Below are 26,203 nucleotides of genomic sequence, written 5' to 3'. Positions count from 1 at the left end.
CCTGAAAACTGAGCCTATTGGGGTGACTTGTGGCACTTTTATTTTATTACCTGGTCCTTCTAGGCTTCTTACTCTTTGTTCTTTGTTTGTTTTTTTCTTTATTTTTGTTTTTTCAATAATACAGGGTTTCTTTGTGTAGCCTTGGGTGACCTGGAACTCACCCTGTAGACCAGACTGGCCTGGGACTCTGAGATCTGCCTGCCTCTGCCTCCTGAGTATTGAGATTAAAGGTGCCACCACCACACCTGGCTTTTTTTTTTTTTTAAGATTTATTTTATCTTATTTTATGTGTGTAAGTATTTTGTCCAAAATGTGCACCACATGCATATGTGGTGCCATGAATCCTCCGGAACTGGAGTTACAGAGAGTTGTGAGCTGCCGAGTAGGTGCTGGGAATTAAACCTTGGTCCTCTAGAGGAGCATCCAGTGCTCTTAACTGAAGGACTGAGTGTTTGGGTGTTGTTTATGAGACTGACATTAAACCTAGCTTTCTCAAGCTGGGCAACTACATGAGTCGACTACAGAGCTATATCCCGGTCCCTGCTTTTACTTTTTATTATGAGACTGAGTATAAAAGGTGTTCAGGCTGCCCTTCAACTTGAATTTGTAATTCTCCTGCCTCAGCTTCCTGAGTAGCTAGAATTACAGGTCTTTCCCAGCAGGTCCAGCTAGACTGGATGCATGGATGAAGTCAGAGCGTTATTGCAGTTGGAGTGGGAGCTGTCATCTATGCTCATAGCTGGCTGAAGAGTACTTCCAGGGCTCAGCTTCTTCAGACTCTAGACATGGTGAGAAATGTACAATTCTCTGGGTTTACCAACTGTATTTCCCTTCGTTCAGTCCCCAGGGTTGAGTTGTTCTTTTCTACATCAAGCTGCCATTACACTTCTCTGAGTCACTAAAAGTGAGGCGTCCACATGGAACAGCACGGATGGAGATAGCAATGTCTCAAGACACAGGGGAGGATCTCCTGCCAAACACCCTGTGTGAGACAGCTCTGAATGGAAAGCCTCCTCCATCAGTGACTAAAAGATCATCAGTGAATACTGGCGACACAGTGTGTCCACGTGAGTGTGACAGGAACCAGCTTTGCCTCTTCATTGTTGACTGATGGAGGAGGCACAAGCTGCCCAATCATCTTGATACCAACTATGACAAGATAATCACTTTGGCTTGACCCTCTCTCTCCATATTTTCCTTACTCTCAGATGGCTGAGGTCTTTCCCCCAGGGTAAGGGTAGACATCTGAGGTACAAACTTGTTTGGCAATGCAGACATACACTGCATGCACAAAGCACCACGCTAAACCTTGTACCTTTCCTTCTGTCTATATTTCCACCATTAGAGTAATTCCAATTTTCTCCAAGATAATATGACTACTTTCCAATTAGAATCTAGTACAGAGCTTAGCTGGGAGTGGTGGCATGCAACTTAGTCCCAGCACTTGGGAGGCAGAGGCATGAGGAGTTCTATGAGTTTGAAGCTAACCTGGGCTACAGATTGAGTCCAAGCTAGCCAAGGCTACATAGTGAGGCCCTATCTCAAAAAAAAAAATTAAAACAGAAAATAGCAAATATTTTCTATAAAGACTAAGAGCACAACTCCTTCAGGTGTTGAGACACATACTGTCACTGCTCTGATTCATCTCTCACATGTAGGTGGCAAAGGTGATACAGATAGACAATGCCTGATGAATAAATGGCGGTGTTCTGATAAAACTTTATTTTGGACATTAAAAATCCAAATTTCATATAGTATTTTCTCTCTCTTCTCCCTGCCCTCTCTGATAACTACAGGTGACATTTAATATCATTTAAATCATGCATTGTTCACCATGGTCACACACACACCTATAATCCCAGAACTCAAAAGGTTGGATTAGTGACACGCTTTGTTCAGGACCGTGCAAATAGTCAGTGGCAGAACCAGGATTTAAACGTAGGAGGCCTGAATCTAAACCTCCCCTTTAGCGCTACTAGTGGGGAATCTACATTCAGGGTGTTGGAATTGCCTGCTTCTAACGCACATTTCGTCCACTAGTAGTCCCTAAAATATCCACAGGAGGGAGACCTGTTCCCACCCAAACTCTAGGCTGCTGGTTTTAGTATTCTGGGCTTAATTTGTAGTTTCATAGGCAATTGAAGAGCTGATTGGCTCTCTACAGAATTTACATTGGTCTCCCGACACAGAGAACCCAGATGCTATAAAGAGGCTCTCAAACAAATTATCCCAAGTTAGAGATTAGCTCAGAAGGTAGAGTACTCGCCTGTCATGCATGAAAAGCCAGCTTTGAAACCCAGCACCGCACAAAACCCAGGCTTGGAGGTGTGCTCCTGCCATCCCAGCACCGGGAAACTGCAGGCAGGAGGATCGTAAGTGCAGGTCCAAGATACATAGCTAGGAAGTAAGTCTGAGCAACATAAAACCTGAAACCATATCCTTAAAAAATAAGACAAAGACAAATTACTCAAGTTTCACTAGAAAGTCTTCAGCCCCATTCAGGCAGCCTATACTGACCAAATAATTCCTGTGTTGGCAGGAACTATATAAGCCTTAGGTCTTTTTTTGGGGGGGGGGGTTTCGAGACAGGGTTTCTCTGTACAGCCCTGGAACTCACTCTGTAGACCAGGCTGGCCTTGAACTCAGAAATCTGCCTGCCTCTGCCTCCCAAGTGCTGGGATTAAAGGTGTGCGCCACCACTGCCCGGCTAGATCTTTTCTTTTTAAAGATTTATTTATTTTTATTTTATGTGTATTGATGTTTCCCCTGTATGTATGTATTTGTGTATGTATGTACATATGTATGTATGTATATATGTATGTATAGCACATATATCCATGAGGAGGTCAGAAAGGAATATGGAATTCCATGGAATTGACTGAAGTTGTGAATGTTTGTGAGCACCCATGTGGGCTCTGGGAATAGAATCTGATCCTCTGGAAAAGCAATCCAAGCTCTTAACCACTGAGCCATCTCTCCAGCCTCCTAAGTCTTTATCCAACAATACTTCCCCAAGTGATGTCCACTGTTCAGTAGCCTAGACAACTCTACCAAAGGTTTCCTAGATCCTAACATCTTAAAGAATAAGGGAGTTCTCAACTACTCTCATTGCCAGCATTGTTCATAATGACATAGGTTTTATTTGTAATGGAACCCTCTCCCAGGATAGACACTGAGGAGGAGGGTCTGGTGGGCACTGTGTGCAGCCCAGATTTCTCTCTGCACATCAGACTGCTGCTACTCTATGGACCTTGACCCTCGGCCTCTGAAGAATCACCTTGTCTGTGGCCACATCCTTTCCAGAGGCAACACACATCCTATGATTGACTAATTTAGGGGAGAATGAAGGTTCAGCATCCTTATTTTTTGCTTGGAACAGCTCTGAGGTTGCGTCTTTAGAACTTGCTTCTGTTAGAGACTCTATTCCACCCAATCCTCTTTTCTTCCTTCCCTTCTCAGATACTGATTCTGGATGCAGCCCATAATAAACCTCCTGCATGTCCAGCTCTAGCTTGAGGTCCTGAGAAGCCTGATTTCCAAGTGTCAAAGAGCTAGGGGTGCTCTGAGAAAGCAGGTGCTGGAATGACATGGGGGTGAAGGGGATGGGTCACTCAGCCCCAGCTGCTAACAAAGAAGATAGCCATCACCAGTTAAGGGGAACTCAGGGAAGTTCCGGACAAAATGGGATGACGTGGTAGTAGAATGGAATGTATTTGCTGGTTTAGTGAACTGGAGGTTTCTAGTTGTTTTGTTGAGACTAGGTCTCATTCTGCAATTCAGGCTGCCTTGGCACTTCCTGTCTAGCTCCTGCTGGCCTTGAACCCACAGCAATCCTCTTGCCTCACCTTCTCATGTGCTGAGATTATAAATGAGCCACAGCATCCAGCCTGTGAGTCAGTCTTTTGGAAACTGGAAGAGAAATGTTACCGATAAGGATGAGAGAACTGGCTGGCTGTTGCTCAGCACTATCAACAGCCTGAGGAGAAAAATACAAAAAGACGAAAGCAATTCATCGGCAGAAAAGTTTTAAAATAATGGTCTAAATGACGTAGAAATGCTTTACTTGACAGAAGTGACTTTAGGCCTTCACAAAGTAGACATTAAGAAGATGTGTATAAAGCCAGAATCTCTACCAAGTTACTGTTCCACGGACTCTCAGGGGACATATGGTTTACTAAAGCGAAGGAATGTAAGGTGAAGGAAGAACCAGAAGCCCTCAGGAGAGCATAAGGGTTCTTCTGTACAGGCCAAGGCTGACATAAGGAAATACCACTGCTTAGCCGGCCTCATAGATAGCAAGAGATGATAGCTAGAAAGTGCCCTCCAAAACAGACACAAGCACTTCGGGTGGTGGCGCACGCCTTTAGGCCCAACACCTGGGAGGCAGAGGCAGGTGGATCTCTGTCAATTAGAGCCCAGCCTGGTCTACCAAGAGAGTTCCAGGACAGGCAGAGCTACATAGTGAGATTCTGTTTTGGGGGTGGAGGTGGGGGAGGAAACAGACAGAAAAAAAAGATAGATTAAAAAAAAGAAGAAAAAACAATTGAAATGTAAATAAAGAAAAATCCAATAAAAATTAATTTACAAAAAAAAAAAGAGAAGAAAACAAAGGTGTGATAAAATATGTTATCTTCACATCTGTGGCAGTGGTTTTGATGACCTCTTCAGAACCATAAAGCTTCTCTGGAGTAGGTATTTGTGGTTAAGTTTACTGTCAGTCTCTCCTGTGTAGATGCACCACCTCCACCCTGGTACTCCAGGAAGTGTACTTCAGGGTGGTTCTCACTTCTTGAAAGAGTCGCTTTCATCCAGCCACCAGAAGCTCTGCAAGGCTCTTTCAGCATCACTGAAACATCTTCAGCATAAGATATGGCTTATATTCATTATGGTTTACTGAGTGTGTTGGTATAAGATTTAAATCTGAAGATTTGGGGCTGGAGATGGCCCCAGTCATTTAGAATATTTGTTGCTTTTGCAGAGGACCCTAGGTTGATTCCAGGCATCCACACAGTGCCAACAACCTGACAACTCCAGTTTCAGGAAATCTGTCATTTTCTTCTGACCTCCCCAGAAACCAGGCATTGGTACACATACATACAGGAAGGCAAAATACACATACACATAAGATGAATAAATCTAGATGTCTTTTTTTAATTTGAAGATTCAAATAGTCACAGATCAGAAATATCATGTGGGTGGGGGAATGCCTATCCTAAACTTGTACAGATTTTTTTCCTTGTTAACAATACAATGTAACAACTATTGTTTCTATTAGGAATAAAAAGGCTAGAAAGAATTTAAAGTATATAGATGTGTATAGGTTATATGCAAATGCAGCACTACTATTCCACTCTATAAAAGGGACCTAAGCATTTTTTTTTTTTGAGACAGGGTTTCTCTGTATAGCCCAGGCTGTCCTGGAACTCACTCTGTAGACCAGACTGGCCTCGAACTCAGAAATCCGCCTGCCTCTGCCTCCCAAGTGCTGGGATTAAAGGCGTGCACCACTACTGCCGGTGGACCTAAGCATTCTTGAACTTTGGTATCCAAGAGGATCCTGGGAAACATGGCAGGAAAAGTATACCTAATACCTAAATTTGTTGTAAGGATGAGTTAATCTGGAGCTCTCTAGAAAGCCCAACACATCATCTTGGAACTCGTTTGGTAGTTATCATGATTGTCTGAAATGAAGTCTACCAGGCAAGGATGAGGGATGGGGTGGGATAGAGGAGGTGTTCCCTGAAAGAAATTCTCTAAGAAAACCACCAGTGGTGATTCATAGCTTGGAATGTGGGATTTCTGTGGGAATCAAACAGATTAGGTGGCTCACTGCTGTTGCCTTTGTTTTAGTTTTCCCATCTGGAGAATGGGAATAGCAATAGTTTTATGTTATTTTTGTTTGGAGGCAGGGTTTAATGCAGCTCAGACTGGTCTAGAACTTGTGTACATAGATAAGGATGACCTTGCACTCCTGTTCCTCCTGCTTCCACCTCTCAAGTGTTATGGTTACAGGCATGTGCCACCCCACCAGCTCAGGAATAGCAGTATTATAGCTATCTGTGGGACTGTGTGAGAACTGAACACTAGTCATTATAAAGTGCATGGATTAGTGCTTAGCACATTTACAGAATTTGATAAATTAAGCTTTTTGAACTGTGGATATAATTCTTTTTAATTTTTTGAGATATGGTTTCACAGCAGTCTGGGTGGACTCAAACTTCTCAAATTCACCTTGTATCGAAGGGTGACCTTGAGTGCCTGATCCTCCTACTTTACCTCCCACACACTGGGATTACAGGAGTACACTCTTTATTAAAAAAGGAGGAAATGGCGTCTGCATGTGAGCCAAAAGTCTCTTCTATGCAGAGAATTCTGAATCAGATTCTCAGATTCTAGCTATGCTAGAAGGTTGATTGGCACCCATCTGTAAAGTCAGCCAGCACTGTGGATGCTGGGGCAAGACATAGTGAGATCCTGTCTCAAAAACAAAACAAAACAAACAAACAAACAAACAAACAGGATTAAAAACTCTAAAGTGACTGCTATCGGGTTATATCTAAGATCTTCAAGAGATGAGGTGGAACCCATACCTGGTACCATCATCAGGGCAAGGGCCTGTGGCTAGATAGGTCATGACATCCCTGGGGGGGGTGGTGCAGGGAGAACCCTACTACTATTATTCTGCTAAATAGGCACAATATTAAGTGGCTTTGGTGCCTTGTTCCTGTAGCTGTAGATAAAGCACCTCTCAGCCTTCATCAGTGAAGCTTCTTGAAGCAGTTGAGAGTTAACACAGACGCCTACAACTGATCATCAGAGAACAAGAGACTTCAAAGTGGTCCTCCCTAAATAGGCTCTACTTCACACCTCTCCCTACAAGGCTAAGTGATTGAAAGAGGGACCAAAAGACTGGAAGAGCCAGAGGCAGCCGATGACTAAAGGAAACTGTTTTCTGGACACAACAGGGAAGTTGCATGTAGTGAAATCGCCATGATTGATTGTGACAGCATGCACAGGATGTTCAAGCTAGACAAAATTCCAAAGGCCCACTCCTAGCTAAGGCGCTATTGGCGTTGGATAGCTCCTAGGAGAGGAGGCAGTTTTCTTTTTAAGGATATGACAGCCTCATGTAAGTCGACCAGCCTCCAGGGCAGGCCCCACACCTAACAGTGCTATTCTTCTACAGGACCTGGGTCGAATTCCCAGCACCCAGCACAGGCGTGGTGACCTCAATACATCTATAACTTCACTCCAGGTGGATCCTACAGCCTCTTCTGGCTTCTAGCAGGCACCATGCACGTGGTGCACACACATACAAAATATCCACACATAAATAAATAATAATGCAAAATTTTAAATTAAAAGAAAGTCACATTAACAAAACCTTAAGTGACTCAAGGGTGCTGTAATGGTGGCAGAGCATAGGAAACCAAGGGGAAGAACTTCCGTAGCAGGTCAATCGGCTCAATGCAAGGATCGCCACCCCAGCCCTCTCTCGTTAGTCTCCCTGAGTTAAATGGCCAGCTAAACCGGGCATCTATTCTAGGAATCTGAAAGTTTAAAAGGGGGGGTGAGGGGCGGGGGGTGAGGAGGCACTTGGGAGTTCCCTAAAAGGCTTCCACCAGTTCTGGGCAGAAAGCATCCGGGCCGCCGGTAGCCTCCTATAGCAGTGCCTCTAGGTGGTGACCCTAGTCACTACCTACCTAGTCCAACCACCACCCAACCCCGCGGATCCTAGGACCGCCCGCAGCGATCGTAGAAGAGGACTGACCAGGGCGGGCCGGCGAACCCCCTTTTGCTCCGCCCCTAAGGCTTTGACAGCACTCTCTCACGGTTGCTGGGGCATAAGAGGAACAGGAAGGGGAGGAGCTGTTTTGTGGCTGGCTGCTGAGCAATCAGTCAACCGCAACGAAGGGTAATCAGGTGTCTCCAGAGCTACCCGGGGCCGAGGGCCAGCCAGGGCCTCGGCCTGAGGGGCCCGGAGGGGCGATCCAGTACTGTCTACGAGCCTGGCAATGCCCGACCACGGAGCGTCATCCGGCCAGGGCCAGCGTCATCTCAGAGCCGGCTGGGAGCAGAGACTGGAGAAGTCCTTACCAGCACCTAGATTGGGACTCCTTTGGATGGGGCTGGGCTGGGCTCTGGTACTGGCTCTGTTTGACACCACGGTTATCTGGACTCCTGCCAGAGCTTATCCTCTTCCTTCCGAAGGCCATTCTGTCAAATTCAGTGCCATAGTGCCGCCGCTCCAGAATGCCTTCGGGTGGCAGAACCTCTCCTGCCCCGCCTGCAAAGTCTTATTCACTGCTCTCAACTTCGGGCTGAAGGTGAGTGCGGTGAAGGGCCGTGGTGGAATGCTGGGGGCAGGGTGAGGGGCACTGATATGCTCTGGGGGCCAATATATTCCTGGTAGAGGGTGCTTTACCACTACCCCACTGTGACCTTTGTAAAGTAGGGAGAGTAAGGTCAGCTGGCTAATCATAGACTTGAAATGATAGCACACCCTGAGCCAGAGTAGGTGGGTAGAGGCCTGGTGCTGAGCAGCGAGGCAGTATTTGGGAGACACTGATGTCTCTTTATCATGGTGACAGTTCATCCTAGTCCCGATTTAGACATGGAAACCTGCGGAGTGGTGGACAGGGTTCAGTTGTTTTGTCTCTGACCTCTCATCATTGGTTCCTTTCACCACAGAAGGAGCCCAATGTGGCACGGGTAGGCTCTGTGGCCATCAAGATGTGCAAGTTGCTGAACATAGCACCACTAAATGTGTGCCAGTCAGCTGTCCATCTCTTTGAGGACGATATGGTGGAAGTGTGGACACGTTCCGTTCTGAGCCCATCAGAAGCTTGTGGCTTGCTTCTGGGCTCCTCTTGTGGGCACTGGGACATCTTTTCGACTTGGAACATCTCTTTGCCATCAGTGCCGAAGCCACCCCCAAAGCCACCAAGCCCACCAGCCCCAGGTGCCCCTGTCAGCCGTGTCCTCTTCCTTACTGACCTACACTGGGACCATGACTACCTGGAGGGCACAGACCCTAACTGTGCAGATCCACTCTGCTGCCGCCGGGGGTCTGGATGGCCACCCAAATCACAGAGGGGTGCTGGGTACTGGGGCGAGTACAGCAAGTGCGACCTGCCCCTGCGAACGCTAGAAAGCCTGTTGAAAAGTCTGGGCCCTGCCGGCCCTTTTGAAATGGTATACTGGACAGGAGACATCCCTGCCCATGATGTCTGGCAACAGTCTCGCCAAGATCAGCTGAGGGCCCTGACCACCATCACAGACCTCGTGAGGAAATTCCTGGGTCCTGTGCCGGTGTACCCCGCTGTAGGCAACCATGAGAGCACTCCGGTCAATGGCTTCCCTCCCCCCTTCATAAAGGGGAACCAATCTTCACAATGGCTCTATGAAGCCATGGCCAAGGCATGGGAACCCTGGTTACCAGCTGACGCCCTTCACACCCTCAGGTACCTACTGCCCATGGAAACCCAAGACAGGAGAAGAAAGATGGAGGAGGGAGAAAGGAGGAGGGAACTGGGTAGACTACGCAAGCAAGCATTCTCAGCAACCTCTAGTGCCCTCCCTAACCTAACCCCACCTTCCCTTTCCTTATCTCTAGCCACTCTCTTTTCAGAGCCAGCAGTACAACATTCCCAAACCCTAGCTTGTGTCTTTGCCTACAGTAGCTCTCTTTGTAAAATGAATTCTCCCTTCCTCTTTAACATCTCCCATTTTTCTCAATGTGGCCAGGACTATAACATCTCCCCACAGAAAGGCCTTTGCTTTCTGGCTCACCCGACTTTGTCCTGAATTCCTCTGATGCTTCTTTACTGTCAGAGGAGCCTATAATTACCCCTGTTGGTCTTCAGCTAGGATGGGAACTCCTGGAGGTGGGAGATGACATCATGTGTGCCTCTGCCTAACATGCAGGACTAGGATTGAACATTGACACCTCGGTTACTTTTGTTTCAGAATTGGAGGCTTCTATGCCCTCACCCCACGCCCTGGCCTCCGCCTCATCTCACTCAATATGAATTTTTGTTCCCGTGAGAACTTTTGGCTCTTGATCAACTCCACAGATCCTGCTGGACAACTCCAGTGGCTGGTGGAGGAGCTTCAGGCTGCTGAGAATCGAGGAGACAAAGTAAGGGGATGCGCTATGAACCCGGTGGAGAAGGTGCTGCCGGGGCTGAGGAGAAGCAGGCTGCTGCGGGGCTGAGATCTGTGAGCAGGGGAGTGTCACTTCACTTCCTGAAACTCTAGTCTTCCCTGGGTCCATGGCCACCCTCTGTCCTTCACATACTCAATCTTCTGTGACTCCACCCAAGGCTGCCTGGATCCCTCTATGTTCTAACTGCCCTTAATTCTCCCTTCAGGTGCATATAATTGGCCACATTCCTCCAGGACATTGCCTCAAGAGCTGGAGCTGGAATTACTACAAAATTATAGCCAGGTAAAGGGATAGAGGGCTTGGGTGTGGAGACTGAAGGGTTAAAATACCCTCGAGAGTCAGGCAGTAGTAGCACATGCCTTTAATCACTGCACTCTTGAGTTCAAGGCCAGCCTGGTCTACAAAGTGAGTTCTAGGACGACCAGGGCTGTTAACATAGAGAAATCCTGTCTCTGGAGAAAAAGGAAGGAAGGAAGGAAGGGGTGATTCCCTCAAGCATGATGGATAGAGTCTCACAATTTATTTGGAGGAGCTACTTTGCAAGTTGCAAACCGACCACCCTAACTCCTAGGGTTTACCCACCCTCATTCCTTACAACCTTCTACCACCGTGTCTCTGGGCAGGTATGAAAACACTCTGGCTTCTCAGTTCTTTGGCCACACTCATGTGGATGAGTTTGAAATCTTCTATGACGAGGAAACTCTGAGCCGGCCACTAGCTGTAGCCTTCCTGGCACCCAGTGCTACCACCTTTATCAACCTTAATCCTGGTGAGTGAGGCAGAAGGAACATTGCTTATCCTGAGGCTGGTGTGACAGAAAGGGGTGGAAGCCAAAGCAGATCCTCCCTAGGGTTCCTTTGTTCCCTTCTTTACCACTCAACCCTCCTTTCTTGCAGGCTACCGAGTTTACCAAATAGATGGAAACTACCCTGGAAGCTCTCATGTGGTCCTGGACCACGAGACCTACATCCTGAATCTGACCCAGGCCAATGCACCAGGAGGCACACCAAGCTGGAAGCGCCTCTACAGGGCTCGAGAAACCTATGGACTTCCAGATGCGATGCCTGCCTCCTGGCACAACCTGGTCTACCGCATGAGGGATGACGAGCAACTCTTCCAGACCTTCTGGTTTCTCTACCATAAGGGCCACCCACCTTCAGAGCCCTGCGGCACACCCTGCCGCCTGGCCACTCTGTGTGCCCTGCTCTCAGCACGTGCAGACAGCCCTGCTCTGTGTCGCCACTTGATGCCCAATGGGAGCCTCCCAAATGCCCATAGCTTGTGGTCACGCCCCCTGTTGTGCTAGTGTTCCAGGTTCCAGAGTGGGGAAAGCTCATGTATTAGGAAAGGGACACATTCCTGAGTACTGCTGATTTACCTGAGGGAAGGAGCCAGCCAGGCCAGGGAAACAAGCCTTCTTATGAAAGCTTGTTTGGCTACACTGGAAAAGGTTTTGGCTGTCCTAATTATACCCAGTATCTGGATTGCCCCTAGAGCTGATATCTTCTAAGGCCACAAAGCCGAAGTCTCAGTGCTCTGGATAGTCAGACAAGAGCTATTACCCCAGCCTGTGCTATGTACCTCAGAACCCTGTATTGTTACCTGATCCTGCCAGGCTGTTAAAATAAAGAGACTCACACTCCAGATTCCACTGTCCCAATTTCTTCTTCCCCAACAGGCAGGACAAAGGGAGCTTGGTAGCATGATCCTGACTGAAGAGCTGACACGGGCACAGGAAGACACACAGCAGCGCAGACAGACTTTATTAGTGATATCAGTACAGCGGAGGTGCCAGAAGAACAGGGGAGAGGGAATCCATGCCAAGACCAATCCCCTCCTGCCCCTGCTGGGCCTTTGAGGATGGGGCCTGGCTTGACCCAGTTCCTCCTGCTCCACCTCAAACACTGGGGATGGAGAGCCTAAGGCTGGCTTCTGGCCCCTCATGTCATCAGTCCAGTGTAATGACTTCTGTGAAGGAATTCAATTTCTCTCTCCCAGCCCCTAGGTAGGGAACCCCAGCTACTGAGGAGGGGCAGCCCGGGAGACGTGGGGTGTAGGAAGAACATCCACAGCCCCTACCTGCCCCAAACCCTTGAATTCCCTGGGGCCCCAAACAAGCAGGTAGAGGAAGGTTGGGAGTTCTTCATGGGGTCTGGGATCCTAGACGTTTGGGCTTGAGGGAACCCCACAGCGACTGAACACCCCTGCGGACAGTCCACCCTACACGTCTCGCAACTGACTCCGCAGGGGGTGCTGGGAGGCAGGAGGTGGAGGTCTGGGAGCGAGCATCCAGACACTTCTGGTAGCGGAGCTGTGGAGAAGCAAAGGGACAGTAACTCTCCATCTCAGCCCCTTAAGATCACACTGCTATTCCACTACCCTGCCTACTTACCATGCATGCAGCCTGCACAGCCTCTGAGAGGCTGGCAGCATTGGGCTCACACCAAAACATGTGACAGCAGAAGGAGGCTGGGCCGGCAGCCATGATGAATGCGAACGTGTGCACATCTCTGCCCACAGCCAGGAAGGAGAGAAACCGCACCCGACACTCCCCCAGCACTGCTTCTGTCTGTAGGGGAGACACCCAGTTAAAAAGAAAAATCCCCTAACTCTATGCTACTGGCAGCTCTTCCCCTGACTCGATTCCCATCCATGGCAAAGCTCAGTCACAGTCGCACGGCCTTTACCTGCTGGTGCAAGATGGTGAGGGTGGCAGGGGCCACGCTGACGTGACTTGGAGTCCATTGCTCACGGCTACTGGAAGACAGGACTGACTCCAGGGCCCCATTAATCACATCTACCCCTGAAAGATACAGGCACAAACATGCAGGACTGAGGGAAGGAAGAAGATAGCCCAGCTCTGCATGTTAAACCCAGGGGCCTGCTGTAGGCCCATCTCACCAACATGGAGCCTGAGGATGGTGCTGTCCAGGTACTACTCTTCCTGGGCACTCTCCTTGGTGTCAGTGACTCCTGACCCTTTCTTGTTTGTACTACCTTGAATCTCTTGCTAGGTTTTGTTCACCGATTCTCTGTTACTTCAGCCCCCTAAATGGACAGACTCCCCCCATATGTTCTGACTTCCCCATATGTTGTTACTCTACACATTCAAACATTACATGGCTCCTTTCACACAATAGTGGCTTCCAATCAACTAGGCTAGCCCTCTCTCTCCAGACCCAAACTTTTTTTTTAATCTTTAATTCATTATATACTTATTGTGTGTGCATGGAGGTCAAAGGACTACATGCAAGAGTCACTCTCTCCTTCCACCGTGGGTCCAGAGGATTGAACTCAGGCTGTCAGGCTTGGCTGCAAATCCTTTACTGGCTGAACCACCTCTTGGCCCTGTTTTTCTGTTTGTTTGGATTTTGTTTTGTTTGTAAGACAGGATTTCACTATGAGTTCAAAATCTGGTCTACGTATGGAGTCCAGACCAGTCAAAGGTACATAGTGAGACCTTGAAATCAGAAGGAATAGGACTGGGAAAAGGACTCAGCAGCTGGGGCCAACTGCAGGGGTGCGTGACTTCCCTGCACTCTGGAGGCACAGACAGACAGACCTCTGTGAATTTTAGTCTGGCCTGATAATATATAGTGAGTTCCAGGACAGCTTGAGCTATGTAGAGAGACCTATCTCAAAACCAAAGCCAATTAACACACACACACTAACACACACACACACACACACACACACACACTGAATGAATAAACAAACAAATAGTTTCAGCAGGAGTGGGAGAGTAAGAGATGGTAACAGAAGGTGAATATGAACAGAATACATTATATACATGTATGGAAACGTCATAGTGAAACTCATTATTATGTATAATACTGAAAAACATTGAGATAAAAACAAAATGGTCTCTCTGGGAATGCCAGCACTTTCCACAGAGACAAGAATCACTGCAAGTTCAAGCCCAGGATGAACTAGGCATAGTGAGTTTCAGGCCACTCACAGCTCTACTGCAAGACCTTGTCTCAAACTCAACAACCCCATAATGATCTCCTCCACTTCAAACTGCTTCTAAACTTCTATAAAATCCAAGCACATGGAAGGCAGAGTCAGGATCACCACAAGTTCAAGACCAATCTAGTCTAAATAGCAAGTTACAGTTAGAGCTACTTGGAGAGGTAGGTGTGTGTGTGTGTGTGTGTGTGTGTGTGTGTGTGTCTGTGTGTGTCTGTGTGTCTGTGTATGTATGTTTTGTTTTTGTTTTGTTTGGTTTGGTTTGGTTTGGTTTTTCGAGACAGGGTCTCTCTGTGTAGTCCTGGCTGTCCTGGAACTCACTCTGTAGACCAGGCTGGCCTCAAACTCAGAAATCCGCCTGCCTCTGCCTCCCAAGTGCTGGGATTAAAGGCGTGCGCCACCACTGCCCGGCTCTGTGTATGTATGTTAAGGGAGAGAGATGTTTAGATTTAGTGGGAAGGATGTCCTAAGGACACAGTCTATGACTAATGGCCAAGTCTCCAAGGACCCTTTTTCCAGTATCCTTCTTAGTGTCCCTGATTAACATCCTAGGTCCCACCTGGGAAGCCTTCTCTAGGGCATGGAAAGAAAGACACACCAGAGAGAACTTTTGTTGTTGTTTTCAAGGCAAGGTTTCTATGTGTAGCCCAGGCTATCTTGAACTTGCTCTGTAGACCAGACTGGCCTCAAAGTCAGAGATCTATCTTCCTGCCTCGGCCTCCTGAGTGCTGAGATTAAAGTGTACCACCACCACCCAGCTTCAGAGATAACTTGTCTACATTGGAATGTAGACAGAGATCAAGTGTAGATTTTATGTTTAAGTGTAGACTAAGTAGATTTTATGTTTTCCAGTCTTAACACAGGTCTTATCTGCTGAAGATTTCAGTTAGATGGTAATGTGACACTCAAGGCATCATGGGCAAATGGAGGAAAAGAGAAAGTCTAATAACACTGGAGTGCACAGGAGGATGACGACACAGAGAAGGAACAGATGGCACAGTCACGCTGCCAGGGGCTCAAGCGAAAGGCAGAATGGTGTGATGTCGACGACATTTAAGCTCAAACACTAGGAAATTTCAAAGTTCACAGAGGTGGAAGGAACCAAAGACAAGCTGAAGAATATGCCCATGATCTTGGGTGGAGCCTGACTGTCTGAGTCTATCTTCTGAGGGTCAAGAGGAAGGTACTCTAGAAAAAGGTAGCTGGCTGGGTGTGGTGGCACACACTTTTGATCCCAGCACTTGGAGGCAGAGGTAGATGGATATCTGAGTTCAAGGCCAGTCTGGTCTATAAAGAGAGCTCTAAGAGGGCTGGAGAGCTGACTCAGCAGTTAAGAGCACTGGCTGCTCTTCCAGAGGTCTTTTGATCAATTCCCAGCAACCACATGGTGGTTCACAGCCATCTATAATGAGATCAGATGTCCTCTTCTGGTGTGCCTGAAGACAGCTACAGTGTACTCATATACATAAAATAAAAAATATTTTAAGAGAGAGAGAGAGAGAGAGAGAGAGAGAGAGAGAGAGAGAGAGAAGTGAGCCAGGCAGTGGTGGCGCACGCCTTTAATCCCAGCACTTGGGAGGCAGAGGCAGGTGGATTTCTGAGTTCGAGGCTAGCCTGGTCTACAGTGTGAGTTCCAGGACATCCAGGGCTACACAGAGAAACCTTGTCTCGAAAAACCTAAAGAGAGAGAGAGAGAGAGAGAGAGAGAGAGAGAGAGAGAGAGAGAGAGAGAGAGAGAGGGAGGAGGGAGATTGAGATTGATTTCGAGGAAAGCCAGGGCTACACAGAAAAGTCTTATCTTGCACAAAAGGAAAAGGGGACATCTAAATAGATCTAAATAGCTGAATTTCAGAGCCTAGGGTTAAAACTTGCAGCCTCACCGCCTACACTCCTGTTTCCCCTTTCCTCTTATGCATTCCCCTCCCCACCATACCACTTTGTTGTAGTAATTATTTAAAGGGGCCTCTATCTAACCTGCAGCAGCCCAGCCACCATGTTTCTTGGCTGGAGGCCACGTGCGCACTGCAGCTAGAAATGGCCAACTAGAAACACCTGTCACCCACGAGACGTCAGTGTGGGAGATGGCTCAATTTCCCACGCTGTCTCTGCAAGGCTGGGCATTGCCCAGGCCATCCCACCATCCACTCGGGCTCAGTAGAAAGATGAGACTCTAATGCTTAAAGATTAATCAAAGGCTTATATATTTGATAATGATCAGTAATAAGATACTCATACAATCAGAAGTGTAACCCAATACCCAACCTAGATATACCAACTACCTTTGACTGCTACAGATACGTGAACATCCGCCTCCATCTCCCCCCTCTCCCCCCGTACCACCGTACCACTTTCAAACATGCTATGCAATGCACTTCTTACTGTTGATCTCTCCTTGCTAGGATCTAATCTGAGGACCAGAATCATAGTCAATGCCTTGCACTGATATATGCTAAGAATCTAAATGATGCCTGGCACAAGGTTTTCAAGAATTATCTACTGGGTGTATGGATGAACACTGTAGCTTCAGGAGGAGAACAGTGTGTAAACAGTGGAGGGAGACAAAAAGGGAGTCCAGGGTTGGCAAGATAACGCAACAGACCTGTCACACAAGCCTGGTGATCTGAATTCATCCCCAGAACCCACATAAAGGTGGAAGGAGAGAAATGACTTCTCAAAGTTGTCCTCAGACTTCAACAGATGAACACACTAGACAGACAGACAGACACACACATGCGCGCGTGCAAACACACACACACACACATTTTAAAGAAGTACAGAATAAAAGAGGAAGTAAACTAAGAACCCACTTGTCCAAAAGGACAGTCTTTTTGAGAGCTTGTCCTTACCTCCAGCTCCAAGCTTGAACATTTATCCCTCTTCCCTCCCTCCCTCCCTCCGTCCCTCCCTCCATCCCTCCCTCCTCCCTTCTCCCCCCCCCCCCACCTCCCAGTCTTTCTCTAAAGGCACTTTGAATTTGGCATATTTAAAACTGAACCAAAACTAACCTCCTGCCAGCGTCTGTTACGGTTAGAGAAAGGCACCACTATCCAGTTGGCGCTCAGCTATGCAGTCCAATGCCAAGTGCTCCTTAATGACTCCAGTCACCTTAATGCCTTTGCTTCTTGCCCTACTGTCAATTAGTCACCAAAGCCTAGTGACTTATACTCCTTTCAGCCTGCTATTGTCTAAGACACTCTCATTACTGGCTACTTTGAAAAGCAAGCTCCTCCTGCATGTCCTATATCTTCTTCCACCCACTCATCATTTTTCTTCATGGTACAGCCAAAGCGAGTTTTACTGCATTCAAATCTGTCCAGCTAACTCCTGAAACATGCATGCATGCATGGTCAAACAGTCCCTCAAAAGCCCACGTGTGACAGCCTTGATTCCCAGCCCACCAGGTTTCTGGAAGCTCTAGAACCTTGAAGACATAGGAAGCCGGTCTGTTCCAGGTCTGTCCCAGGTCTGTCCTAGATGAGTATTGCACAACTTCATCTTCTCTTTTTGGTCCCAGGGCAGGAGGGTCTGTGCTATGCCACAGGCTCCTGTGTGATGTGATACTGCCACAGACAAACCCAACCAAGCATGAACCAAAATAAACTGCTTCTCTTTGTAAGTTGATCACCTCAGGTGTTTTATACAGTAATGGAAGCTGACCAAGGAAAATGGTTCCCTGCAGCTCTTAATCTTGAAGACCATAACACTGTCCTGAGCCTTCTCCTAGTGCTTCCCACGTATCAGTGTTCCCTGCTCTGGAGCCTCACACACCATCCATGCAGCTGAGAGTGACAGTTCCCTGGTCACTCTTCATCTAGCTTTAACACATTGCTATTCGTATTTCTCAGTTCATAGGACACTTTCACAAGAAGACTGCGTTTTCTTTCCTTCCTGTTTTTACAGGGGTGGGGTGGGTCAAGGAAATGGGTTCTTTCTCTGTAGCCCTAGCTGGCCAGGTACTTACTATATAGCTCACCATACTTGCAGCCAACATGTTTCAGCTTCCCAAGTTCTGGGATCACCAGTGTCACCATGGCAGGCTTCATAGGAAGCCTTCTCTGGCCTCCTAGACTAAGTGAAGGTCTTGTGCTATATCTTGCTACTTCCTTTCCATAAAGGGCTTGATTTATTATGACATTTATTTGATTGGGTCCTCATTCTTCTATTGTAAGTTCCTATAAACTCCATGAAAGCTGAGGTGTGGCCATTGTTTCCCAGGACCCAACTAGGTCCTGACACAATAGGTTTCAAAGGAAATTGTTAAGTAAATAATAAATAAATAAATAAATAAATAAATAAAGGCAGGTACTGTGAACACATGCTCTCTTCTTCATCAGCTATAAACAGGCATTATTGTAATTGCAACACAAAGGATTATCAAAAAGTGATGAGGGTTGGAGGTATAACTCATAGTAGAATACTTGACTTTTATACCTGAGGATTTGGAGTTGATCCCTAATACTGTGTGTGTGTGTGTGTGTGTGTGTGTGTGTGTATAAAATTATATATAAAAAAGTCTACACTTTTATAATAGTGAAATCTATGTTAATTATTCTTTTTTTGTTTGTTTGTTTGTTTGTTTTGAGACAGGGTTTCTCTTATAGCCTGGACTGTCCTGGAACTCACTCTGTAGACCAGGCTAGCCTCGAACTCAGAAATCCGCCTGCCTCTGCCTCCCAAGTGCTGGCATCAAAGGCGTGCGCCACCCCTGCCCGATGGGCCTGGTATTTCTAGCCACCCAAACACCTGCCTCCCAAACCCACTAAAGCTCTCCCATGGGATCAGGGATAGGGGAAGAAAGTCGCCCTCTGTGCCTAGCTCAGCACTAGTGCTGTGACAGATGTTCACTGAAACATGCTCACTGGAGCTGTAGGCAGGACACAGGACAAGGTTGGCTCAGAGGTAGGTGGGATGAATTCTGAAAGGCAAGGAGATGCCACATACAAGAAGATCCAGAAGAATGAACCCTAGAAAGCACAGGGTGGGGGACAGAGCGCTGGGACTGAGGGGGTGGTCCCTGAAGGAAGAGGACACATACCAACAGGTTTAGCAACAGGCACGTTCCCCAGGTAATAGACTTGGAACTTCTGCACCAGCTCATTCTTTGGTGCTGGGAACTCCACTGTGAGGAGAAAAAGAGGGTCAACTGTTCTAGCTTGCAACACCAGTACATGAACTATGCGTTTTCTCCATCCTCACCCATTTCTCCCCTGCCTCTCTATAAGCTTGTCCACCTATGTACTGTAAAGCACCCCATCTCCATGTCCTCATGCCTACCCGGGAGCCTGTGCCTCTTCCTGGGTCACCTCACCTTAACCAACCAAGCTGAGTGAGGCTGTGGTACTCACCTTGGAAAGGGACATCCACGAGTTTAGAGTGGTCCAAGGAGAGTCCATTTACCAAGCAGCGAGCATTGCGCCGTTCAGACATGATCTGAAGAACGAATGAGGGGGGTATGCTCTGTTAGAGCTACATTGGCCCCGAAGCCCCCAGCTCACTACCCACCAACTCAGCAACCCTACCCACACCCTTCTAGAGCAAAGGTGATAGCTAGTTCAGGGAGTGGAGGGGTCGTGCCTTGGAGCAGATCTCATGCAGGCTGGTGGCGATGTTCTTGGCAGGTGCCTCACAGCGAAACACGTGGCACTTGAGCATCTGGGTCAGCTTATCTCGAGCTACGTAGGCAAAGTCCCTGTTGGGGGAGGGTCACCTCAGTGTCTCCGAGAACCATCAAATGCCATGCCTGGCCACCATTCCACCCATAACCCCCCTGTCCTTGACAGCCTACAGGGTTTGGCCCTGGTGTTCTGTAGATTCTGCCTTAAGGAGCTGGGGAGGACAGAGAGGCAAGCATGCTAAGGTGGGGGATAATGCCCAGCACAGCAGGTGGGGAGGGGACAGGGCACACAGTAAGGGAGCCTAGGTGCATGGAAGCATCCAGTCCAGGTGTTGGAGGGGGCACAATCAAAGCAGATAGATGTTAATACCTCTCTCTGGGTCCGGCAGCACAAGAGAGCCAAAGAACAGATTAGATAAAAGGACTAACTGCTAGATCGATGAGCCCTCCCCCACCCCAGAGACTCCCGTGCCCACCTTCCGCTGTCCCGCCCAACGCCCCACACACGAATGCTGACGATGGGCTGGGCATGCAGCAGCGTCTGGTTCTGTGGCTCCACCAACTTTAGAGTCTCATCCTCCAGCTGGAGCAGTAGATCTTTTCCCTGCAAATCCAGGAGGCGGGACTCAGTGGCGTCCTAGTGGGAGAGTGGCAGATCTCTGCCTTCTCCAGCTCAGGGGACATTGGCCGCCACTGGGGAGGAGCAGGGCTGACTTAGCTGTCAGACCACCCACCTGTAGGCCTTAGTCTAATAAAGGTTCTCCCATGTTTCTCATCATCCCCATCACTGTTAAGCAACCACTCCTCAGGGTGCCAGGCTGGGGTTACACATCCACCCCTCAGAGTTACCCCTTAAACCAATATCCACGCCCATGTCCCCATCAGCCCTCTCTGAGACTAGTCAAATCCTCACAATTCCCTGCATACTCCCACGGTACCACCACCTCACCAGGTCAGGCTCTTACCTCTCCCCAGCCTCCAGCCATCGGATCATGTAGATTGTTTTTGTGGTAGGAGAGCTGGCGGATACAATTGTTGACTGCCACACTGCTGCGTCCTGGGGCCAGCTCCTCCTCGGTCATCTCTACCCAGCCTAGGGAGCGCACAGCGAAACACTGCCAGACACAGAAAAGGGACAAGGAAGAGATATGAGATGGAATTGGAGGTGCCTTGGGCACAGGACAGAGGAGCTCCTGACCTGGCACATAGAATGTGTGAGACACTCTGAACTTAGAGGGAAGGTCCCCAAACAAGACATGGTAGGAGAGATGCCTGCTGATCTAAGCCTTGAGAGTCCCTAAGAGGCTCTTGGGTCAACTGAGTTAAATACAGAAGCTGTCAGAAGACAGTTCAGCTACATAGCCTTGCCTGAAACTGGGAAGAACTCCTTGTCTGGGAGCTTTGCTGAGACCACAGACATCCTTAAAGCACAGCATGAGGTCTGTCCTCCACACAAGGGCTTACAGAATGGGTGTTGGTCTTGAACAAACCTTGATCCCTGGGTTGGCATTCCGTTGGGGCAGCTTCTCTTCCTCTTGGGGCACTGGCTCTGGGCTGGAGGCAAATGCGAACACTTGACATAGCACCCCTATTTTTAGAGTTCTCCCAATACCCCTTCCACATAGATCCAGTCTAACCCTAGCCTGCTGCATCTGACTCACCTAAGGCTCTGAGCTGGGAAGGGCAATGTCCCCTCCTCAGGGTCCTTCAGTCCCAACTCCATGGGGGCCTCCTCACTGGGTTCATCCTTTGAAAAGGGATTGAAGAATCAGGCCCAAAATGAAGTCCCTTCTCCAGTTCCCCACCACCACCACCACCACAGTGAAGCTGGTTCCTTCATTTACCTTCCAAAACTCTCCTTCCTCAAAGCCTTCTTGGTGAGCAAAGCCAGTCCAGGTGAGCTGGGGGAGGAAGGGAAGTACGGTGGTAGTTTCACCCTGTTCTAGAAGCGCAGACCCTTCCACCCCGGACATGAAACAAGCCATTGAGCCTCACCTGGGACTCTTCTTGGGGACTGCTCCCCTGTGAGGGGGAGGCCCGGCCTGGGGGTTCCCACTGTGTGGTCCCTGTTGGGATGTGCCAGTAGTAGGTCCCTGAGGTGTCCTGGACCCTCATCCATCCAGCCGGTAGATCGGAATCCGTCTCGAAAGCGTTGGGGTTCCAGAAAGAATCTGACAGGTAGGAGGCTTAGTCAGGGTCAGCCCACCCAACAAGCAGTCAGTAGATGGTCAGTCCCCTTCCCAAGATCCCGTGGTTGAGAAGAAGGAGCTGGGACAGGGACATTATAGTTCCTGCTTGCTTTTAGAGCTGACACTTGAGTCACCACATTGGGAGCGACCAGTGGAGAGCATGGCTCAGGTCTCCTCCTGGGCCCTGCTCCTGCCTAATGTGGCCACATGGAGAGAAAGAAGAAAGCAGAGAGGAAGGAGGAGGAGAGAAGGAGGTTGAATGATCCAGGTCACCTCCTCACACATCATACATATCCATATGCCTAGCTATAAAAGGTGCACACACTGCCAGCTCCTGCACACAACCACGTGCACACAGATCCACAGTCTATGTAAGCCTCTCCACACACCTGTGCAGCCATTAACACACACACAGTGCACAGAACATTCTGGAAGGCATCACATACAGGTATGCTTGTGAGTTCAGGAGCAAACAAACATAGCAACACATCAGTTACACACTCGTGTAGAGCTATGTGTATATATAGCTATATATCCTACCCCTACCAACAGGTGTGTGTGTACACACAACATTACCAAAACCTCCCAACATATATGTGAGTACCACATGCACATACAGGTGGGGAAACACTCAGATACAATATATTATCAACCTCTGCTACCTCTGTGCAGATACACACACTCGTGTTCGCACACACAAACACTCAAATATACCATGCACACACATAGACTCTGTATCTGTGATATATACCCCTCTTCTCCTAGATATACAGCAATTCATCCTTGTCCCCGGACTATATGCCCTCCACCTCTGCTCTCTTTGCTAGCCCTACCCCACATCACACCCAACCCCATGGTGCCCTCACCTGGACTGTTGTCCTGCAGGATGATGGCCAGGAAGAAGTCCTGGGAGAACATGGCGCTTACTCCCTGCCCCTCCTGCCTCCACCCTCCCTCCTCACATCCCCTCTAGCCCAGCCAGCTGGGCTCAAAGCCTGCTGCTGGGATGCAGAGAAAAGCTCATCCCGCCCCCTTCTCACCAGGGCAGAGCGTCTGCCAGGCAAGATCCTCCTCCGCCTGGAGTTCTCGAGGGAGGGGCCAAGACCACCATACTAGGGATCCTTGGGGGATGGAGATGGGTGAGGAAGAGGAGCTCATGAGACCCCCAGCTCTTCTGCTCTTCTTTCCTTACCCAGGCTTCCCGCCCCAGTCCTGACTCTCTACCCCACCCTTCAGTGGTGACATCAAAGCCACAGTTAAGCCAGTCTTGCAAACACCAGGAGGCCTCTTGGGAATAGCTCAGCCACCTGGGGCCCTGCAGAAAGAATCTATAGGACTCAACATAAACAGGGTGTGGCTTCCAAACCCTCGGGGATCCTTCTGTCCAGACTCTATCCAGCACTTTCAACTAAAGGGTGGTCTTTGCGGGCCTAAGCCCTAGCAAGCTGGAGGATTTGAGGCTTCCCAGCACCACCCCCCTCACCTGCCAGGGCCCAGCTAGGCTGCAGTGTCTCCTCGGCAACCGCAGCACCGGGATGGCTGGGAGTGCCCAGACTGCTGACGTGCTTCCGTTACCAAGGAAACCAGGAATCCTGACTGGTCCAAGAGGCAGCACTGAGGGACAGGCAGTCTCAAGATCCAGGCTGCTGGGTACTAAGAGGGGCTGGGAGGAGGTTTGTCTATGCCAAGATGTTTCCACACCTAGCATGAGTTATTCTGACAAGGTGCTTCTCCATCCTCAGCCTGCAAATGAGGTAAGCCCACAGATATCCAATGAAAAGGGGCTCTTTTTGCCCATCTACTTGCTAGGCAGCCATCACTATGTCTCCACCCTTTACTATCTGACTCTACTGAGGCTCAGCAAACGTGTGCTTTCCCCCAGATCCCCTCAGGACTTTGCCGCTAAAACCTTCCAGGAATACTAACCCCAAGGGCCCTTGCCCTCCACAGCCTGCCTCATGGTCAGTCAGGCATTTCTGGAATCTGGAAGCCAGTTCACTGCTTCCCCGGACTGAGTCATACACACACACCCCAATCCATCTGCCATTCCTGTCCGCCTGTGCCTTCCTGCCTCAAAGAGCTTCATCCTTCCGATCTGTCCTGGAGGGGGCAGCTCCTCCCCCCCTTGACCATCTGGGAGGCCCTTCTGGAGCTTGGCACATCTCTCTCCAAGCACAGCCCACCCGGGGCCTCTGCTTCCACACACATGCACTAATAACACAATCATACACTTTCCTCCAGGCACTCACATGAATCCAAATATCCCTATGGCCCTTCCTTCATTCATCCATAAATGCCTTAGTGGCTTAGGCAGGCAAAGTACTTTGCTGATGCTCTCCCTCCTCCCCTTCTCCTCTGCACCACATCATCACTATAGACCAGACGACCAGCATGTTTTAATCTGGATTACTGTAGAAGCCTCTCAACTGGTTTCCTTCTGTCTCTGGAACTATGGGCTGCACACTATAGCCTGAATGATTCTTATGAGACGCCAAACTAATCAGGTTACTTTCCAGCTTAATACTCTTAACCGCTTTCTCATTACCTTCAGGACAAAATCCAAACCCCTCCACAGGTTTTATGTGCTGCTAAGAGCCCTAGCTTTTTGCCTCTCAGCCTTGCCTCTGACAATTCTCCACCTCCCTTATGTCTCTGCTAGGGTTCTAGCTATTACTCACTCCACCTTCAGACAAGCATAAAGGGAACTTTCATTCCTGACTCCCTCAGGCAGGCATAGCACCCTCCTGACCCTCTACCAACCCGCTTATCATCACTGATTATGGGTCTATTTCTGTTTCCCCACTGTGAGTACTGAGAGGGTACGAACACCCTTGTCCTTTCTTACACATACTCAGCGTTTAGGACAAGGCCTTGCTCACAGTGTAACTCCAACACAGGTAGTAAAGTTTATTCATTCATCATTCATTCACATAATTCACTCAATTCACACAGTTCATTCAGTCAACAGCTGCTTTGTGGAGATCCTAAAATGAGGAGGAAAAAAACAAGTTTTGTTCCATCCTACCCCATTTCTACTGAACAGAACCCCACCAACTGCAGCTCGCATGGCGGAAGCAACACAGCCAAGAGCCTTCCTCTCCTCAGGCCTAACACCTGCATCCAACAACTCCTAGAATCCACCAGGACAGGACTGAACTGAGTCCCCTCTCATCCCTCCCATGGCCCCCCTGAGATCACTGGCTACACCTAGCACCCTAAGTTCTTCTGTTCTGCCACCCTCCCACCTCAAAGGACCGGAACACAGCTACCAGTGATGGCCCTGGAGCCACTAAGCAACCAAGCCTCTATTTGACCAGTGAGCCTCTGTCCAGGGTTGGAAGCTAAACCACCTGTAATCTGCAGTGTTGCAAGACTCTAACATATATTTATGTCCTGCACAGAGCTCTTGAAAAGACAGAATTAGTTGCTGAGTTGCTGGCATCTAAAAACTGAGATTGCTTACATCAGAATCTAACTTTCAGTTTGTACATTTTTTCCTCCGAACTCAATCTAATAAAGAAGCAGCTTGAGTAAAGCAGAAGATGTTCCCTTTACAAAGGATGGGGACATTGGCCATCAAAAGCCACTAACATGACATAAAGAGAAACAATTAGACTTTAGCTTTGGTAAGGTACTACCCATGAGGTGTCCTCAAAAAAAAAAAAACAAAAACAAAAACAAAAACAAAACAACACTCAAACCTGAGTCTGATAAAGGTTCTAGAATTATCTACTACAGTTATCTAATTATTTATTATAAGAAATACAGAAGATTAATATATTTGATAACACTAGGGAGAAAGGTTAAAAAAAAAATCACATCATAGAAAACTCAGGACAGAAAATGTGTGTGCACACAATCAATAGAAAAATAAAGGAAGAACTTATATACATTAAAAAAAAAAAAAAAAAAACGCCGGGCGGTGGTGGCGCACGCCTTTAATCCCAGCACTTGGGAGGTAGAGGCAGGCGGATTTCTGAGTTCGAGAGTTCAAGGCTAGCCTGGTCTACAGAGTGAGTTCCAGGACAGCCAGGGCTACACAGAGAAACCCTGTCTCAAAAAACCAAACCAGAAAAATAAATAAATAAATAAATAAATAAACTTTAAAGCCAGGTGTTGTGGTTCATGCCTATAATCCCCATGCTCAGACAGAGGAGCAAGGAGTCATCACCGTTTGAAGTCAACTTGGTCTACATAGTGCACTGAGTCCTAGGTCAGCCAAAACTACAACAAGATTTCCTAACGGGAGGGGAGGGGAGGGGA

General features: G+C 48.4%; 2 protein-coding genes across 3 annotated transcripts in view; one reads left to right on the top strand and one right to left on the bottom strand.

Annotated features, from left to right (window-relative positions):
• The first annotated feature begins 7,844 nt into the window (after window positions 1–7,844).
• Smpd1 (sphingomyelin phosphodiesterase 1) lies at window positions 7,845–11,814 on the top strand. Its single transcript, XM_028775545.1, has 6 exons — window positions 7,845–8,327; window positions 8,692–9,464; window positions 9,970–10,141; window positions 10,374–10,450; window positions 10,792–10,937; window positions 11,065–11,814. The coding sequence occupies exons 1-6, from the start codon at window positions 8,016–8,018 to the stop codon at window positions 11,472–11,474; spliced, it is 1,890 nt and encodes a 629-aa protein (XP_028631378.1). The 5' UTR covers window positions 7,845–8,015; the 3' UTR covers window positions 11,475–11,814.
• A 100-nt stretch (window positions 11,815–11,914) lies between these two features.
• Apbb1 (amyloid beta precursor protein binding family B member 1) overlaps window positions 11,915–26,203 on the bottom strand; it is a 23,875-nt gene continuing 9,586 nt past the window's right edge. For both annotated transcript variants that reach the window (XM_028775534.1, XM_028775533.1), the window contains exons 3-14: window positions 21,747–21,922; window positions 21,596–21,652; window positions 21,413–21,498; window positions 21,242–21,305; window positions 20,717–20,866; window positions 20,228–20,355; window positions 19,712–19,826; window positions 19,483–19,567; window positions 19,173–19,256; window positions 12,856–12,971; window positions 12,561–12,737; window positions 11,915–12,479 (exon numbers count right to left, since the gene is read on the bottom strand). In XM_028775534.1, coding sequence (XP_028631367.1) covers window positions 12,312–12,479; window positions 12,561–12,737; window positions 12,856–12,971; window positions 19,173–19,256; window positions 19,483–19,567; window positions 19,712–19,826; window positions 20,228–20,355; window positions 20,717–20,866; window positions 21,242–21,305; window positions 21,413–21,498; window positions 21,596–21,652; window positions 21,747–21,922 — 1,406 coding nt within the window. In that variant the 3' untranslated portion in view covers window positions 11,915–12,311. The remainder of the gene's footprint in view (window positions 12,480–12,560; window positions 12,738–12,855; window positions 12,972–19,172; window positions 19,257–19,482; window positions 19,568–19,711; window positions 19,827–20,227; window positions 20,356–20,716; window positions 20,867–21,241; window positions 21,306–21,412; window positions 21,499–21,595; window positions 21,653–21,746; window positions 21,923–26,203) is intronic.

Source organism: Grammomys surdaster, unplaced genomic scaffold, assembly GCF_004785775.1.
Source record: "Grammomys surdaster isolate TR1022 unplaced genomic scaffold, NIH_TR_1.0 256, whole genome shotgun sequence".
Taxonomy (NCBI): domain Eukaryota; kingdom Metazoa; phylum Chordata; class Mammalia; order Rodentia; family Muridae; genus Grammomys; species Grammomys surdaster.
Note: the sequence above shows the minus strand (reverse complement) of the source record. Positions and strands in the feature narration are given on the sequence as shown.

Excerpts from the sequence above, each read along its gene's own strand:
- Smpd1 (XM_028775545.1), top strand. The coding sequence starts at position 8,016 with ATGCCCGACCACGGAGCGTCATCCGGCCAGGGCCAGCGTCATCTCAGA. Across the intron at positions 10,142-10,373 it reads CTGAGAATCGAGGAGACAAA|GTGCATATAATTGGCCACAT; the intron begins GTAAGGGGATGC and ends TTCTCCCTTCAG. Across the intron at positions 10,938-11,064 it reads CTTTATCAACCTTAATCCTG|GCTACCGAGTTTACCAAATA; the intron begins GTGAGTGAGGCA and ends CCTTTCTTGCAG.